Here is a 16,720-nt window from a genome sequence, read left to right as displayed (position 1 = left end):
GATTTGAACTTTAATGAATAAGTGTAACATCACCAGACTCACTACACATATTCATTAATATCAGATGAAGAACTGAATAGTCTCAGTTAAAAGTGTACGCCTAGAAGCTTGTTGCCAATTTTATAAGATTTTAGGCTTTTTCATTTTTTTTTTTTTGCCACTTTTACAATGGTTGAAGATAATCTTTTCAAGTTTATAAAATTGGTACTTTAATTATGCATTGTATAAATTTTCATCTTTGCAAAACTCAACAGCGATTTTTATAATTAATTAATTTGTATTCATATACAGTATGTGGAAGAGGGTGTTGGTTTTGATGCAGTGGATTTTATATAAACTGTCTCTAATTCTTCCCATTGCACTCATCTTGATGCAGTGAAAATTTTCATTAAGACCATTTACACTGATGTGGCCATTTGCCTTGCTGCCCCTATACTCATAGAACACAGGCATATCCGCATTAATGAACCAACAGACCAGTACACTGTACTGGTATAGAGACCGAGGATAATCTCTTGATTGACCTAATGTTATTTAATCATATCTAATTATTAATTTGTTATTCTTCACTACAGTACCAAATGCTCCATGCGAAGTATATTGCATAAGAAAGAAAAACAGTTCTCCACAACACCGTCACTGTTCTATTAGTGTTGGTAAAATATTTATGCAGTAAAAATTTTCATTATAGAACAGATAATATTAATAAAGAGTATGAAATGCGTCTGCAAAACTTTAATTGAACTAACAGATAGCTTTACATTGCAGGTATTATGGCCATGGTCAGGTCATCTTGCAGTATGGATTACTGTTGCAGAAAGTGGCAAGGAATGGGAAGGGTTTGCTCGTGGCCACATTTCTGTTACCATTGAGTCTCCTCCAGAAGAGGGGGAGACACAGCCAAGAACCTCTCATGTCAAGCTTCCTGTTAAGGCTAAAATGATACCAACACCACCACGACACAAGCGTGTGCTCTGGGATCAATTTCACAATCTACGTTATCCACCAGGTTATTTTCCAAGAGACAATTTACGAATGACTAATGATCCCCTCGACTGGAATGCTGATCATATTCATACTAATTTTAAGGATATGTACCAGCACTTGCGTAATAGTGGTTATTACATCGAAGTTTTGGGTTCTCCATTTACCTGTTTTGATGCCAGCAAGTATGGGACATTAATGATTGTTGATCCAGAAGAAGAATATTTTCCAGAGGAAGTGACAAAATTGCGGCTTGATGTGGAGAAAGGATTATCTGTTATAGTTTTTGCAGATTGGTACAATGTGAATGTTATGAAGAAAGTAAAGTTTTATGATGAAAACACTAAGTAAGTATTGTTGCTAAATGTATTCCTAATTTATATTTCTATGATTTGTGAATTCACAATTTAGTGTAGGTGGTAATGCTTAGTAATTGTTGCTTTATATAATTTATTTCAATATGTATATATTTAACCCTTTCAGGGTTTCCGACGGACTAGTACGGCTTACGCACCAGGGTTACTGACGTACTAGTACGCCTAAATTCTAGTGCCTTCAAATCTAGTGAGAGAAAGCTGGTAGGCCTGCATATGAAAGAATGGGTCTATGTGGTCAGTGTGCACAGTATAAAAAAAATCCTGCAGCACACAGTGCATGAGAAAAAAACAAACTCCGACTGTGTTTTTGGTTTAAAACAGTGACTTTGCAGTGTATTTTCATATGGTATTTATGGTTGTATTTCAGTTTTCCTGGTCTCATTTTATAGAATGGAAAACATCTTTCTTTCTTTCTTTCAACACACCGGCCGTATCCCACCGAGGCGGGGTGGCCCAAAAGAAAAAAACAAAGTTTCTCCTTTCAAATTTAGTAATATATACAGGAGAAGGGGTTACTAGCCCCTTGCTCCTGGCATTTTAGTCGCCTCTTACAACACGCATGGCCTACGGAGGAAGAATTCTGTTCCACTTCCCCATGGAGATAAGAGGAAATAAACAAGAACAAGAACTAGAAAGAAAATAGAAGAAAACCCAGAGGGGTATGTATATATACGGTTGTACATGTATGTGTAGTGTGACCTGAGTGTAAGTAGAAGTAGCAAGACGTACCTGAAATTTTGCATGTTCATGAGACAGAAAAAAGGACACCAGCAATCCTACCATCATGTAAAACAATTACAGGCTTTCGTTTTTCACTCACTTGGCAGGACGGTAGTACCTCCCTGGGCGGTTGCTGTCTACCAACCTACTACCTAGGAATGGAAGACATATTACAGAAATTGAGATGATTTTGATTGGTTTCATAATGAAAAGTACCTTGAAATTGAGCTAAAAGTAGCAGAAATGTTCACTTTTTACCAAAGTTCAAAAGTAAACAAATCATGGCAAGCGTCCAATACACGTCAACTGGTGAGTCTAATATTCTTTCACAAGTGCGCTGATATTATTTATGCCATTTCTACACCATTTCTACACTAATGCAATAGTCTGCATAACAGTAAATCTTCTATTTTTTGTGAGAATAAAAATTCAAAGTGGAAAACAAAAGAGATGTAAGAGGGGCCTGGGGATGTGACTAATGAACAAAGAAAATGTTATTTTAGTGCCAGGAATGTCTGTCTTGTTTATTCTGGACCCTATTTGGAAATTGGCATCTTTTGAAATTTGTGTGAAATTGGCAAAATTGCTAATTTCTGACCAATTTATTGGATAGTTGAAGTTGGTAAATGGGTGGTTTCTTGTACTCATTTGATAGAAAAAACGGAGTTCTAGCGAAATAGATACGATTTTTGTCGCCTAGTACACTGGAATTGGCCGAAAATAGGGCTCAAAGTGGGCGAAATCGCCAATGCGTAAACATCGTTGAGACCGCTAACTTTATGAGAGCATAATTCTGTAAGTTTTCCATCAAATTTCATACTTTTGGTGTCATTATGATTGGGAAAAGATTCTCTATCATTTCATTAGAAAAAAATAATTTTTTTTTTTCAGAAAAATTTCTGACCCTGAGAACGAGTTTAGGAGAGGGCCTCTCAACCCTGAAAGGGTTAAAAGAAGTTGGAAATATTCATATGCTATTTTGCTTCTGCAGCTATTTTGTGATGTTCCATGAATTTATTTGAGAAACAACCTTTGCTCAGTGGTGTGTGCGATTTTGCAGGCAATTGTGGATGCCAGTGACAGGTGGAAGCAACATACCTGCTCTCAACTATCTTCTGGCCTCCTGGGGTGTGGCTTTAAGTGATGGAGTGTTTGAAGGTGATTTTACTTTAGGTGATCGCGACATGTACTATGCTACTGGTACTTCACTAGCACAGTTTCCTCGAGAAGGCACAGTCGTTCGTAAGGCTCTCAATGATCATGCCAAGGAGATGCTGGAAGCAGAAAGTGAGAGTGTTCCAGGTAAGTAAAGAACGATTTATCAAAGAATTGGTAAAAACTGCATGAAAGATACTGTTTTGATAGTGAGGTAAAGATAGAGGCTAGGATTTCATCTTATAAGAACATAAGAAAGGAGGAACACTGCAGTAGGCCTGTTGGCCCATACTGGGCAGGTTATTCACAAATCCAACCCACTAACAGAATATTTGCCCAACCCACTTTAGTTCTGCCCTAACAATAAGCTCTGATAAATCCACTAAATCATGTGGAAGTCCCACTCAGATCCAACTCCTCTCACTTATATTTATCCAACCTAAATTTGAAACTACCCAAGGTTTTAGCTTCAATAACCCTACCAGGAATAGGTAGTAGGTTGGTAGACAGCAACCGCCCAGGGAGGTACTACCGTCCTGCCAAGTGAATGTAAAACGAAAGCCTGTAATTGTTTTATATGATGGTAGGGTTGCTGGTGTCCTTTTTTCTGTCTCATGAAAATGCAAGATTTCAGGTATGTCTTGCTACTCCTACTTACACTTAGGTCACACTACACATACATGTACAAGCATATATATACACACCCCTCTGGGTTTTCTTCTATTTTCTTTCTAGTTCTTATTCTTGTTTATTTCCTCTTATCTCCATGGGGAAGTGGAACAGAAGTCTTCCTCCGTAAGCCATACGTGTTGTAAGAGGCGACTAAAATGCCGAGAGCAAGGGGCTAATAACCTCTTCTCCTGTATATATTACTAAATGTAAAAGGAGAAACTTTTGTTTTTCCTTTTGGGCCACCCCGCCTCGGTGGGATACGGCTGGTGTGTTGAAAGAAAGAAGAACCCTACTAGGAAGACTGTTATACTCATCAACTACCCTTTTTCCAAACCAGTACTTTCCTATATCCTTTCTAAATCTAAAGTTATCATATTCACGTAAAAACCTAAATTTACAAATAGGTAATAAAGTAAATGTCCATAATTCTTGCAGATTATGTTCCTGAAAGGAATATAACCTGCACTGCCAATGACTTTCATGACTACCTAGCTTTCCTTCATGAATATTACCCTGCTTATGTCACCACAGCATATCAAATGCCATAGACCAAGTGCCTCTACTTTGTTCTGATTTGCATTTGTCTGCTGAATGTTCAAGTTCCTGTCTTTCAGCACCTCTTTCTTATCCTCCTTTCAACTCTTTCTTGGATGTTTCAAACAAGGTATATAATTCAGCACTGACAAGTGCCTGTGACTTTCTCCTTTATCCTGTACCACATAGAGGTAACTAAAGTCAGTTTTAAAAAGTTACTGGGCAAAGTTTTTAAACTCAATGAAAGGAATGGTAGCAAACATTATTTGAACATCTACTTTATGCTACCACTTTCATTTGGGAAGAAATTACAGAATCAAATTAATGAAAAGGAGTTAAGCCAGTGACTATTTTTTTTTTAACACTGGCCATCTAACATTGAGGTAGGGTGACCCAAAAATAAAACTCTTTCAGCATGATTCACTTCATCACTGTCTTCCCAGAGGAGCACTAATACCACAGTTCAGATGCCATAGAACTATGTGAGGGACCCTGGCATTAATGATGTACAACTACTTGGCAGCCACTCAGATGAGGCATATTCAAGTTTTCAGCAATAAATTACACCATTTTATAAGTAAAATTGGCACTTTTGCTCCTACATACTCCAATAATAATTCCAGCCTTCTATGTAAGATACAGAAGGATTGAATGTTTAAAGCCAATCAGAAAAGTCTTCTCCAGTTGCTGCATGGAAACCAAAATTGGTAATTATTTTTTTATTAATACATCAGCCATTTCCCACCGAGGCATGGTGACTAGAAAAAGAAGAAGCACTTTATCATTCATTCCATTATTGTCTTACCAGAGTTGTGCCTATACTACAATTAAAAAACTGCAACATATCAACAACCCTTCATCAGAGTGCAGGCACTGTACTTCCCACCTCCAGGACTCAAGTCCGGCTAACCAGTTTCCTTGAATCCCTTCATAAATATTACTTTGCTCACACTCCAACAGCATGTCAGGTCACAAAAATCATTTGTCTCCAATTACTCCTATGTATCTAACACACTCATGCATGATTGCTGGAAGTTCAGGCCCCTTGTACACAAAACCTCCTTTACCCCTCCAACCTTTCCTAGGATGACCCCTACCCCACCTTCCTTCCACTACAGATTTGTATGCCTTCCAAGTCATTCTGTTTTTGTTCCATCATCTCTAAATGTCCAAACCACCTCAACACCCCTTGCTCTGCCCTCTGGATAATACTTTTGGAAATCCTGCACCTCCTAATCTCCGAGCTACAGAGTCTCTGCATTATATTCACACTGCACATTGCCCTTAGACACAACATCTCCTCTACCTTCAACCTTCTTGTTACAACATACATCACCCATGCTTCACACCCATATAAGAGTGTTGGTACGACTATATTCTCATACATTCCTCTCTTTGCTTCCATGGATAACATTCTTTGTCTCCACAGACTTCTCAGTGCTCCACTCACCTTTTTTCCCCCTCGTCAATTCTATGATTCACCGCGTCTTTCATAGACCCATCTGATGATAAGTCCACTCCCAAATATCTGAATACATTCACTTCCTCCATACTCCCTCCCTCTAATCTGATATCCAATCTTTCATTACCTAAATTTTTTGCTATCCTCCTCATCTTGCTTTTTCTACGTTCGCTTTTAATTTCCTTCTATGACATACCCTTCCAAACTCATTCACCAACCTCTGCAACTTCTCTTCAGAATCTCCCAAAACCACAGTGTCATCAGCAAAAATCAACTGTGACAACTCCTACTCTGTGGTAGATTATTTCTCTCTTAATCTCTCACTTTTTGCCAACACTCTGGCATTCACTTCTCTTACAACCCCATCAACAATCATGGTGACATCACACATTCCTGTCTAAGGCCTACTTTTACTGAGAAATAATCTTCCTTACTCCTACATACTCTAACCTGAGCATCACTATCCTTTTACAAACTTAACTGCTTTCAATAACCTACCACCTATTCCATACATTTGCAACATCTGCCCGTTGCTCTCCTATCCACCCTATCATATGCCTTTTCCAAATCCACAAATGCAATGAAAACCTCTTTACCCTTACCTAAATGTTGTTTACATATATGCTTCATTGTAAACACTTGATCTACACACCCCCACCCTATTCTAAAGACTCCTTGTTCATCTGTGATCCTGCTTTCCATCTTAATATTGATTCTTTCAATAATAACTCTACCATGCATTTTACCAGGTATATTCAACAAGCTTATTTCCCTATACTCTCTCTTGTATACCCTTTTGCCTATGCATGTTCTCTGCTATTCCTTAGATACCTTCCCCTCTTCCATACATTTATTAAATAAAAGCACCAACCATTCCAAAACTATAGCCCTACCTGCTCTTAATATTTCTGTCTTTATCCCATCAATCCCAGCTGCTTTATGCCCTTTCATTCTGTCCACTGCCTAATGCACATTCCCTACACTCACAACTGGCTCTTCCTTATTCCTACAAGATGTTATACCTCCCTGCCAAATGCATGAAATCACAGCTTACCTATCTTCATCAACATTTAGCAGTTCCTCAAAATATTCCCTCCAACTTCATGATACTTCCAGTTCTCCATCTAATAAATCTCCTCTTCTATTTTTAACTGTCAAATCCGTTCATTTCTCTAGGCTTTCTTATTAATCTCACTCCAAAACTTTTTCTTATTCCCAGAAATTTTTTTTTGATAGTATCTCACCCACTCTCTCATATGCTTTCCTTTTACATTCCTTCACCACTCTCATAACCTCTCTACTCTCCATATACTCCTCCCTCCTTACATCACTTCTACTTTGTTAAACTTCTCATATGCTAACTTTTTCTCTTATCTCATCATTCCACCAGTTGTTTTCTTCTTTCCTGCACCCCTTTAGGGATACCCAACAAGAAAGGATACCCTGAAAGAAAAGTTGGGTGTGGAAAAGCTATTAAGTACATTTTAAATGAAATCCTGTGGTGTTTTTAGATGAGGCCCAAGATTATGTGCACCTACCATCCGACTTACGACCTGCTAGACATACGATCACTCGACTTACGACCAGGTTTTTTTATGCCAAATTTCTGGGAAATAAACAGCTGTTTGTGTTGTACACAGTGTTTATACCTTACAGTATAAAATAGAGCACTAACAGCATAAAAAGTAAAGGAAAAAATGAAATACCAAAATAAAACAATAAAATAAATTCATTACAAAAGTGTGATGTTGATATTCAGTTCCGACTGGTTGGTCGGAACTGAATATCAACCAAGCTTGGTCGCAAGTCAGATGGTACCTGTACTAAAAAGGGGACTACAATATACAGTGGACCCCCGCATAACGATCACCTCCGAATGCGACCAATTATGTAAGTGTATTTATGTAAGTGCGTTTGTACGTGTATGTTTGGGGGTCTGAAATGGACTAATCTACTTCACAATATTCCTTATGGGAACAAATTCGGTCAGTACTGGCACCTGAACATACTTCTGGAGTGAAAAAATATCGTTAACCGGGGGTCCACTGTGTACTTATAAATAACTGAGGCTATTTGGGAGATGCCCTCCAATAAAAAACACTGGATAAGCAGTGAGTGCAAATTATTAAACTCAGATTTTGGGGTTCAGCTCTATTCATTTGCTACATTGTCCTGTATTTATTTATTTTTCTTTTTCAAAACGCTGGCTGTCTCCCACTGAGGCAGGGTGACCCAGAAAAGAAACACTTTCACCATCATTTACACATAATCACCGCCTTTGCAGAGGCGTGCAGATACGACAGTTCAGATGTCATTCCAAACAACAAATATCCCAAACCCCTCCTTTAAAGTATAGGCATTGTACTTCACACCTCCAGGACACATGTCCGGCTAACCAGATCTCCATGGGGAAGTGGAATAAGAATCTTTACTCTGTAAGCCATGCATGTTGTAAAAGTCAACTAAAATGCTGGGATCAATGGGCTAGTAACTCCTTCTCCTGTATAGCTTGCTAAAAAATAAAAATAAAACCTTTAAGTATTTAATATGTTAATCAAATAATCTTAATTTCAGATGTTCCAATCTTAGGTCTACTTCAGACCAAGAGCAACACTAATGAAGATGTGGGTAATAATCAGCACCGTTGTGGCCGCTTAGTGGTATATGGCGACTCTAATTGCTTAGACAACAGCCATCTTCAGAAGGATTGTTTCTGGATGCTTGATGCTCTTCTTGAGTTTACCACCACAGGGCACTTGGCAGGAGTATTCACCTCAAGTGCTGGGATGCCAGTTCCTCCAACAACGGACTTACCCACCAAGATGGAAAACAGCAACTTACATAAGCATTCAAAGGTATATTCTGTGTCTTTTATGAGGAAATATGAGCAGCAGTATTTCTGTTAATTGAAGCAAAGTTGATATCCTATATCTTGATACATTTATAGAAGCGTGTCATTTTTTTTTTTGTTTTAATAATTTCCAGTAGTTGTAACACTTGCTACCACATGAATTTCATCATAGCAATCTATTACTTACTAAGTAATGTTTAGTAACTCAAAGTAAACATAATAAAAAAAACTTTCTGCACATTATTATTTGGAGAGAGAAATTCAAACTAGTTTCTTCATTTACTGCTGGCTAACTGGCTAACTGAACTAATAGGAAAACATCTAACATCAACAGGACAGTTCTAGAAATTGAATAATTTGGAATGATTGCTATTGCAGATACATTTTTTCTGCATATTTGCAATTGAATAATCATGGTTTTCAAGAAGAGTGCATGCTTCTCAATACAGTATTTTCTTGTGATTATAAACACAAAGGAGTACAGTGGAGCCCCGGTTAACGATATTTTTTCACTCCATAAGTATGTTCAGGTGCCAGTACTGTCCGAATTTATTCCCATAAGGAATATTGTGAAGTAGATTAGTCCATTTCAGACCCCCAAACATACACGTACAAACGCACTTACATAAATACACTTACATAATTGGTCGCATTCGGAGGTAATCGTTATGCGGGGGTGCACTGTATTATAACCTTCTTTTTAATGTTTTTACTTTAGCACAGGCATATTTTAAGACTTTTTTTTTTGTGGGTTGGTATTTCTGGTAGAGAGTAGCCACTTTAAAATGATAGTTCATAGATTCAGAATGATTAATATTTAACCTCCTGACTGTCGAAACCCCAAATCCTCAGGTGTCTCCTGGTGTCGAAAAATTTTTGAAAAAAAAAATAAAAATGTTTTTCTTATGAAATTATAGAGAATCTTTTCCCGATGGTAATGGCACTAAAAGAACGAAATTTGATGGAAAATTTACCGAATTACACTCTCGCGAAGTTAGCGACCTTGGCGATATTTTTGAATCTGCAATTTCACCCACTTTGAGCCCTATTTTCAGCTAATTCCATTGTTCCAGGCAACCAAACTCATAGCTATTTCTTTAGAACTCCATTTGTTCTTTCAATTGAGTACAAGAAACTGCCCATTTACCGATTTTAACTACCCAGTAACGTAGTCAGAAATTTGCAATTTGGCCAATTTCACGCAAATTAACCCGTAAACGGTCCAAATGTATATATACGTTTTTTCAACATTTGAAAGTATGTAAAAAAAGTAGATCTTCTTTTTTTATTTTTACATTTGAAAATGTGTAAAAAAACTTCGATCTACTTTTTTTTTTTTTGTTATATTTGAAAATATGTAAAAAAAGTAGATCTGCTTTTGGAGCACTACACATATGAACATGGATCTGCTTGGACCGTTTAAGGGTTAAAAAATATGCCAATTTCAAAATAGGATTCAGAATGAACAATGCACACATTCCTGGCTCTAAAATAACATTTTCTTTGTTCATCAGTCACGTCTCCAGGCCCCTCTGATATTACTCTTGCTTTCTATTTTGAATTTTTATTCAAACAAAAAATAGAGGATTTACTGTTATGCAGACTATTGCAATATTGTAATAATTGTATAAATAATATCAACCCATTCATGACTGCATATTAGAATGGCTAGTTGGACATTTATTGAACAATGACATCATTTGTTTACTTTTGAACATCGGCAAAAATCAAACATTTCCCCTACTTTGAGTTCCATTTCAAGGTTCTTTTTATAGTAAAACCAATCAAAATCACCTCTATTTCTATAATATGTTTTCCATTTTATCAAATGAGACTAAGAAAATGAGAATACAACCATAAATACTATATGAAAATGCGTACACCACAAAGTTGGCGTTTAAATCCAAAAAAACTGGTCGGAGTTTTTTTTTCTCATTTTGCACTGCGTGCTGCAAGATTTTTTTTATATGGTGCACACTGACCACACAGACCCATTCTCTCACATATGGGCCTACCAGCTTTCTCCTGCTTGATTTGAAGCCACTAGAATTTTTGAGTATATGTCAAACATGGTGGCTCGTAAGACATATATATACGACCGAAACAGTCAAAGGGTTAAACAATAATGATATGAATCATCTTATTTGGGTAGATATTTAAAGCAGTCCATTATGTAAGCAAAATTTTAGACAGTATATTCCTTACCGTTTCTTTAGGTTGTGTTTGGCATATTGGGTGCTGGGAAGTGCAACTGCTCTGTGTTTCTGTCAGCTGTACATCACACCTATGAAAAAATCCATTCTTGATTGTAGACTGGAAAATCAACTGTCTGTCACAAATATTTATCCAGCATGCTTACCTGTTACCTAATACTGAACCCCAAACCTACAGGTTATTGAGCATACATTAGGGATGGAACAAATGCGACCACTACCTGAGTGTCCATCTTTACTGCCTGTCACACCACAGCCCCTCAATGTCTCAAACAAAAAGTAGGTGACTGTATTATCAAATTGTTTGAACTTTTGATATGAAAAAAAGCAAAAGCATAATTAGGACAGTTGATCTTAACTCTCACTCACTCACTATTACGTAGTACGTTTTTATTATCCAGTCACTTACTCTCATTTATTTATGTTTTTCGTCTTCAAGTAATCTAAAATCCTTGAAGCGCAAAAAGCTTTCTCTTTAGAGGACTACATATCTTAAAAATACACCAAGTGACAACTAAATCGTTTAAGGGAAAAACTACTAAAATATTTAGTTTTATATAAAAATTGAGAATGAATGAATACCTAAGTATTTATAAATCTTTTGTTTGCACAAAATAGATCATTACATAATATTAAAAAAATAGAGCACTAAAGCTTAGCATTGCTTGCTTTCTTCAGTCTCAACATCCATGTGGGGCTTAAGTTACTATCTCAGCCAGAGATTGTGGCTGCAGTAAAAGTAGCACCAGTTGATGTTCAGCCATTGCCATTGGATGGACATGGTTTTAGCCAAGGAGATGCTGCTGCTGGCTCTTCCAATGCAGGTACTAGTGCTAAAAATTGCCCACCTAGGTTATGTATAGTAATGTATGTTTAAAACCATAGATTATTTATTTTTATTTGAATAATGAAGTTTTGCCAAGAAGATGGTTACCATACCAAACATTTTTGTTTAGTTGGTGAACCACTACTTATTGGTGGAGATGGGTTTATCATATCTGTCTGTCAGTTACTGCACGTGGAAGGTAGTTACAAAGGATGGAGGCCACTTTAGAATATAATTTTTTCTATAAAACTTTTAACATTCTTTCCAGGCAGATATCTCTCTATCCCATTAACCATGAGTGCTATCACTCTTGAATTTCCATCACCACCTGATAAAATTTATGATCGTAGATAACCGGTTCATGGGACCGACAGGTTGTTGAATTAAAACACTTATGCAACACTTGATTATGTGTGAGTGAGGTGAAAGTGTTGAATGATGATGAAAGTATTTTCTTTTTGGGGATTTTCTTTCTTTTTGGGTCACCCTGCCTTGGTGGGAGACGGCCGACTTGTTAAAAAAAAAAAAAAAATGCAACACTTGGGTATCTTTATTTTGGAAACAAAAATTTCACTAACCAGTGGCTTGGCAAAACATTTCCACAATGAACATACCAAAGTGTTGTGCAAGTGTCTACTTCGTCAAAATATATGATTTTTTTTTTTTTTTTTTTTTTTTTTTAAACAAGTCGGCCGTCTCCCACCGAGGCAGGGTGACCCAAAAAAGAAAGAAAACAATTTTCTTCTTATTCTTTTTAGTAATCTTTACAGGAAAAGGGGTTACTAGCCCATTGTTCCCGGCATTTTAGTTGACTTTTACAACACGCATGGCTTACGGAGGAAAGATTCTTATTCCACTTCCCCATGGATATAAAAGGAAAAGTAATAAGACCAAGAACTATTAAGATAAAATCAAAGAAAACTCAGATGAGTGTGTATAAATAAATGTGTACATGTATGTGTAGTGTGACCTAAGTGTAAGTAGAAGTAGCAAGACATACCTGTAATCTTGCATATTTATGAGACAGACAAAAGACATCAGCAATCCTACCATCATGTAAAACAATCACAGGCTTTCGTTTTACACTCACTTGGCAGGACGGTAGTACCTCCCTGGATGGTTGCTGTCTACCAACCTACTACCTACAAAATATATGATTATTTACTAGAAAAAAATTTATGTATGTATATCAAGACTGGCCTTCAATAATTGAGCTTTTACTTATTGTTATCAAATAGTTTTCTAAATGTAAACCCTGATCATAGTTACTAGAAAAGATGATTTATAATGTATTATAACTAAAGTGTAATTTTTTTTTTTTTTTTTTTTTTTTTCAACAAGTCGGTCGTCTCCCACCGAGGCAGGGTGACCCAAAACAGAAAGAAAATCCCCAAAAAGAAAATACTTTCATCATCATTCAACACTTTCACCACACTCACACATTATCACTGCTTTTGCAGAGGTGCTCAGAATACAACAGTTTAGAAGCATATACATATAAAGATACACAACATATCCCTCCAAACTGCCAATATCCCAAACCACTCCTTTAAAGTGCAGGCATTGTACTTCCCATTTCCAGGACTCAAGTCCGACTATATGAAAATAACCGGTTTCCCTGAATCCCTTCACTAAATATTACCCTGCTCACACTCCAACAGATCGTCAGGTCCCAAGTATCATTCGTCTCCATTCACTCCTATCTAACACGCTCATGCACGCTTGCTGGAAGTCCAAGCCCCTCGCCCACAAAACCTCCTTTACCCCCTCTTTCCAACCCTTTCGAGGACGACCCCTACCCCTCTTTCCTTCCCCTATAGATTTATATGCTTTCCATGTCATTCTACTTTGATCCATTCTCTCTAAATGACCAAACCACCTCAACAACCCCTCTTCTGCCCTCTGACTAATGCTTTTATTAACTCCACACCTTCTCCTAATTTCCACACTCCGAATTTTCTGCATAATATTTACACCACACTTTGCCCTTAGACAGGACATCTCCACTGCCTCCAACCGTCTCCTCGCTGCTGCATTTACCACCCAAGCTTCACATCCATATAAGAGTGTTGGTACTACTATACTTTCATACATTCCCTTCTTTGCCTCCATAGATAACGTTTTTTGACTCCACATATACCTCAGCGCACCACTCACCTTTTTTCCCTCATCAATTCTATGATTAACCTCATCCTTCATAAATCCATCCGCCGACACGTCAACTCCCAAGTATCTGAAAACATTCACTTCTTCCATACTCCTCCTCCCCAATTTGATATCCAATTTTTCTTTATCTAAATCATTTGATACCCTCATCACCTTACTCTTTTCTATGTTCACTTTCAACTTTCTACCTTTACACACATTCTCAAACTCATCCACTAACCTTTGCAATTTTTCTTTAGAATCTCCCATAAGCACAGTATCATCAGCAAAAAGTAACTGTGTCAATTCCCATTTTGAATTTGATTCCCCATAATTTAATCCCACCCCTCTCCCGAACACCCTAGCATTTACTTCTTTTACAACCCCATCTATAAATATATTAAACAACCATGGTGACATTTTGTGCAGGCCAAAATTTCAGTACTGAATGACATGTTAAGTTGAAATATGTTTATTTCAGATTAGACTGTATCTTATAATATTTATAGCAAGCTATTACCAAACTGAAATTAGAATCTCTGTATAAATAATTACCATAAAATATACAAGGTATATTTGTTAATGTATAAAGGTACTGTAGTAACATTAGTTGATTTTAAGACTTGTCAAAACACAAATATTTATATTATGTCCTTGCACTTTTGGGAAGACTGTCATTGAATGGATGATAGTGAATGTATTTCCTTCTTTGAGTCATCCTACCTTGGTGGGAAATAGCTGATGTGGCAAAAAAAGAAAATTATCTCTTGCTTTAATAAAAAGTTTTGTAATTTTTATGCACTCTGCTATCACATCTGATGCCAAAATTATGTATTACACCTACTGGTTATATCAGAATAGTTGGAAGAACAAGATGGAGTGAATGACTGGAAGATTATATGGCATGGCTTGCCCTCCTTTCAGCAGACTCCACAACATGGGATATTTTTGCATGCAATATAAGTTCATTTGTTGTTCAGAGAATCCCTGTGCCTTGATAGGTAAGGCCAAGTAGCATTTACCCTTTATTTGGTAGTCTAACAATATGAGACACTCGGCAGCTGGCTCTGGCGCTGGCTCTGGTGAAAGTGAAACCAAATAGATTTCAATGTGTATTACTTCACCACCTGTCTGAGTTACCTGTAAAATGTATAATTTTTATGATCTATTCATGATGGGCTGATAATGTGTTTAGTGGACAATGAGAAAGTCCTCAATCCCATCACATGCTCTTTTGTACCATAATGTGGTGTAGTTTACAGTCAGTCAGTCACTATTCAACTAAATGACAGGTGTTATTAGTCCTTTATGTAAAGATCATGACACATGAAAATTGTACAAACAAATTGAAGATGTGGTTCAGTTTTGGACAGTGAAATCTAAGAGGTTTCACATTCTCAGTAGGGAAAAGGCCAGAGCCACAGTTCCTCACGAATTTCCTGGACATTATCTCCCATACTTTTTTCATTATTATTTTTCTAGGTTGTTACTTTATCAGATGCTCTTCTCTTTGCTATGTGTTTATTGATGTAAGGGTGGCAGGTTCCTGGTACAGTACATTTGGCCAAGAAATGTGAATTAAAAAATTATAATTGTATTCATGCAAGGGGCTAATAACCCCTTCTGCTGTGTACATTACTAAAGATAAAAAGAGAAACTTTTGTTTTTCTTTTTGGGCTACCCTGCTTCGGTGGAATACGGCCGGTGCATTGAAAGAAAGAAAGAAAAATTGTATTCATACTGAGATGGTTAGAATATTTTTTTTTTTTTTTCAACAAGTCGGCCGTCTCCCACCGAGGCAGGGTGACCCAAAAAGGAAAGAAAATCCCCAAAAAGAAAATACTTTCATAATCATTCAACACTTTCACCACACTCACACATTATCACTGTTTTTGCAGAGGTGCTCAGAATACAACAGTTTAGAAGAATATACATATAAAGATACACAACATATCCCTCCAAACTGCCATTTATAACTCCATTTTTCTCCATGTAACTGGTTGCTTACTTTTTAATGCATTTGTATTTTATGCTCCTATTTTCGGTATATGGAATAGGTGGTAAGTTACTAAATGCTGTAAAGAGTTTTTATGAGGATAGTGAGGCTCAGGTTAAGGTGTGTAGAAGATAGGGAGACTACTTCCCAGTAAAAGTAGGTCTTAGACAGGGATGTGTAATGTCACCATGGTTGTTTAATATATTTATAGATGGGGTTGTAAAAGAAGTAAATGCTAGGGTGTTCGGGAGAGGGGTGGGGTTAAATTATGGGGAATTAAATACAAAATGGGAAGTGATGCAGTTACTTTTTGATGATGATACTGCACTTATGGGAGATTCTAAAGAAAAATTGCAAAAGTTAGTAGACGAATTTGGGAGTGTGTGTAAAGGTAGAAAGTTGAAAGTGAACATAGTAAAGAGTAAGGTGATGAGGGTATCAAATGATTTAGATAAAGAAAAATTGGATATCAAATTGGGGAGGAAGAGTATGGAAGAAGTGAATGTTTTCAGATATTTGGGAGTTGACATGTCAGCGGATGGATTTATGAAGGATGAGGTTAATCACAGAATTGACGAAGGAAAAAAGGTGAGTGGTGCATTGACATATATGTGGAGGCAAAAAATGTTATCTATGGAGGCAAAGAAGGGAATGTATGAAAGTATAGTAGTACTAACACTCTTATATGGGTGTGAAGCTTGAGTTGTAAATGCTGCAACGAGGAGGCGGTTGGAGGCAGTGGAGATGTCCTGTCTAAGGGCAATGTGTGGTGTAAATATTATGCA

At 37.0% G+C, this 16,720-nt stretch overlaps 1 protein-coding gene across 3 annotated transcripts in view; it reads left to right on the top strand.

Annotated features, from left to right (window-relative positions):
- Positions 1-16,720, top strand: part of S1P (membrane-bound transcription factor site-1 protease) — an 84,992-nt gene that overhangs the window by 37,636 nt on the left and 30,636 nt on the right. For all 3 annotated transcript variants that reach the window (XM_053785605.2, XM_053785607.2, XM_053785606.2), the window contains exons 11-15: positions 769-1,331; positions 3,142-3,383; positions 8,479-8,759; positions 11,147-11,247; positions 11,647-11,792. In XM_053785605.2, coding sequence (XP_053641580.1) covers positions 769-1,331; positions 3,142-3,383; positions 8,479-8,759; positions 11,147-11,247; positions 11,647-11,792 — 1,333 coding nt within the window. The remainder of the gene's footprint in view (positions 1-768; positions 1,332-3,141; positions 3,384-8,478; positions 8,760-11,146; positions 11,248-11,646; positions 11,793-16,720) is intronic.

The sequence above is a fragment of the Cherax quadricarinatus genome, chromosome 35 (assembly GCF_038502225.1).
Source record: "Cherax quadricarinatus isolate ZL_2023a chromosome 35, ASM3850222v1, whole genome shotgun sequence".
In the NCBI taxonomy this organism is placed as follows: domain Eukaryota; kingdom Metazoa; phylum Arthropoda; class Malacostraca; order Decapoda; family Parastacidae; genus Cherax; species Cherax quadricarinatus.
The sequence above is the reverse complement of the archived record's forward strand: the minus strand, read 5'-3'. Positions and strand labels throughout refer to the sequence as shown.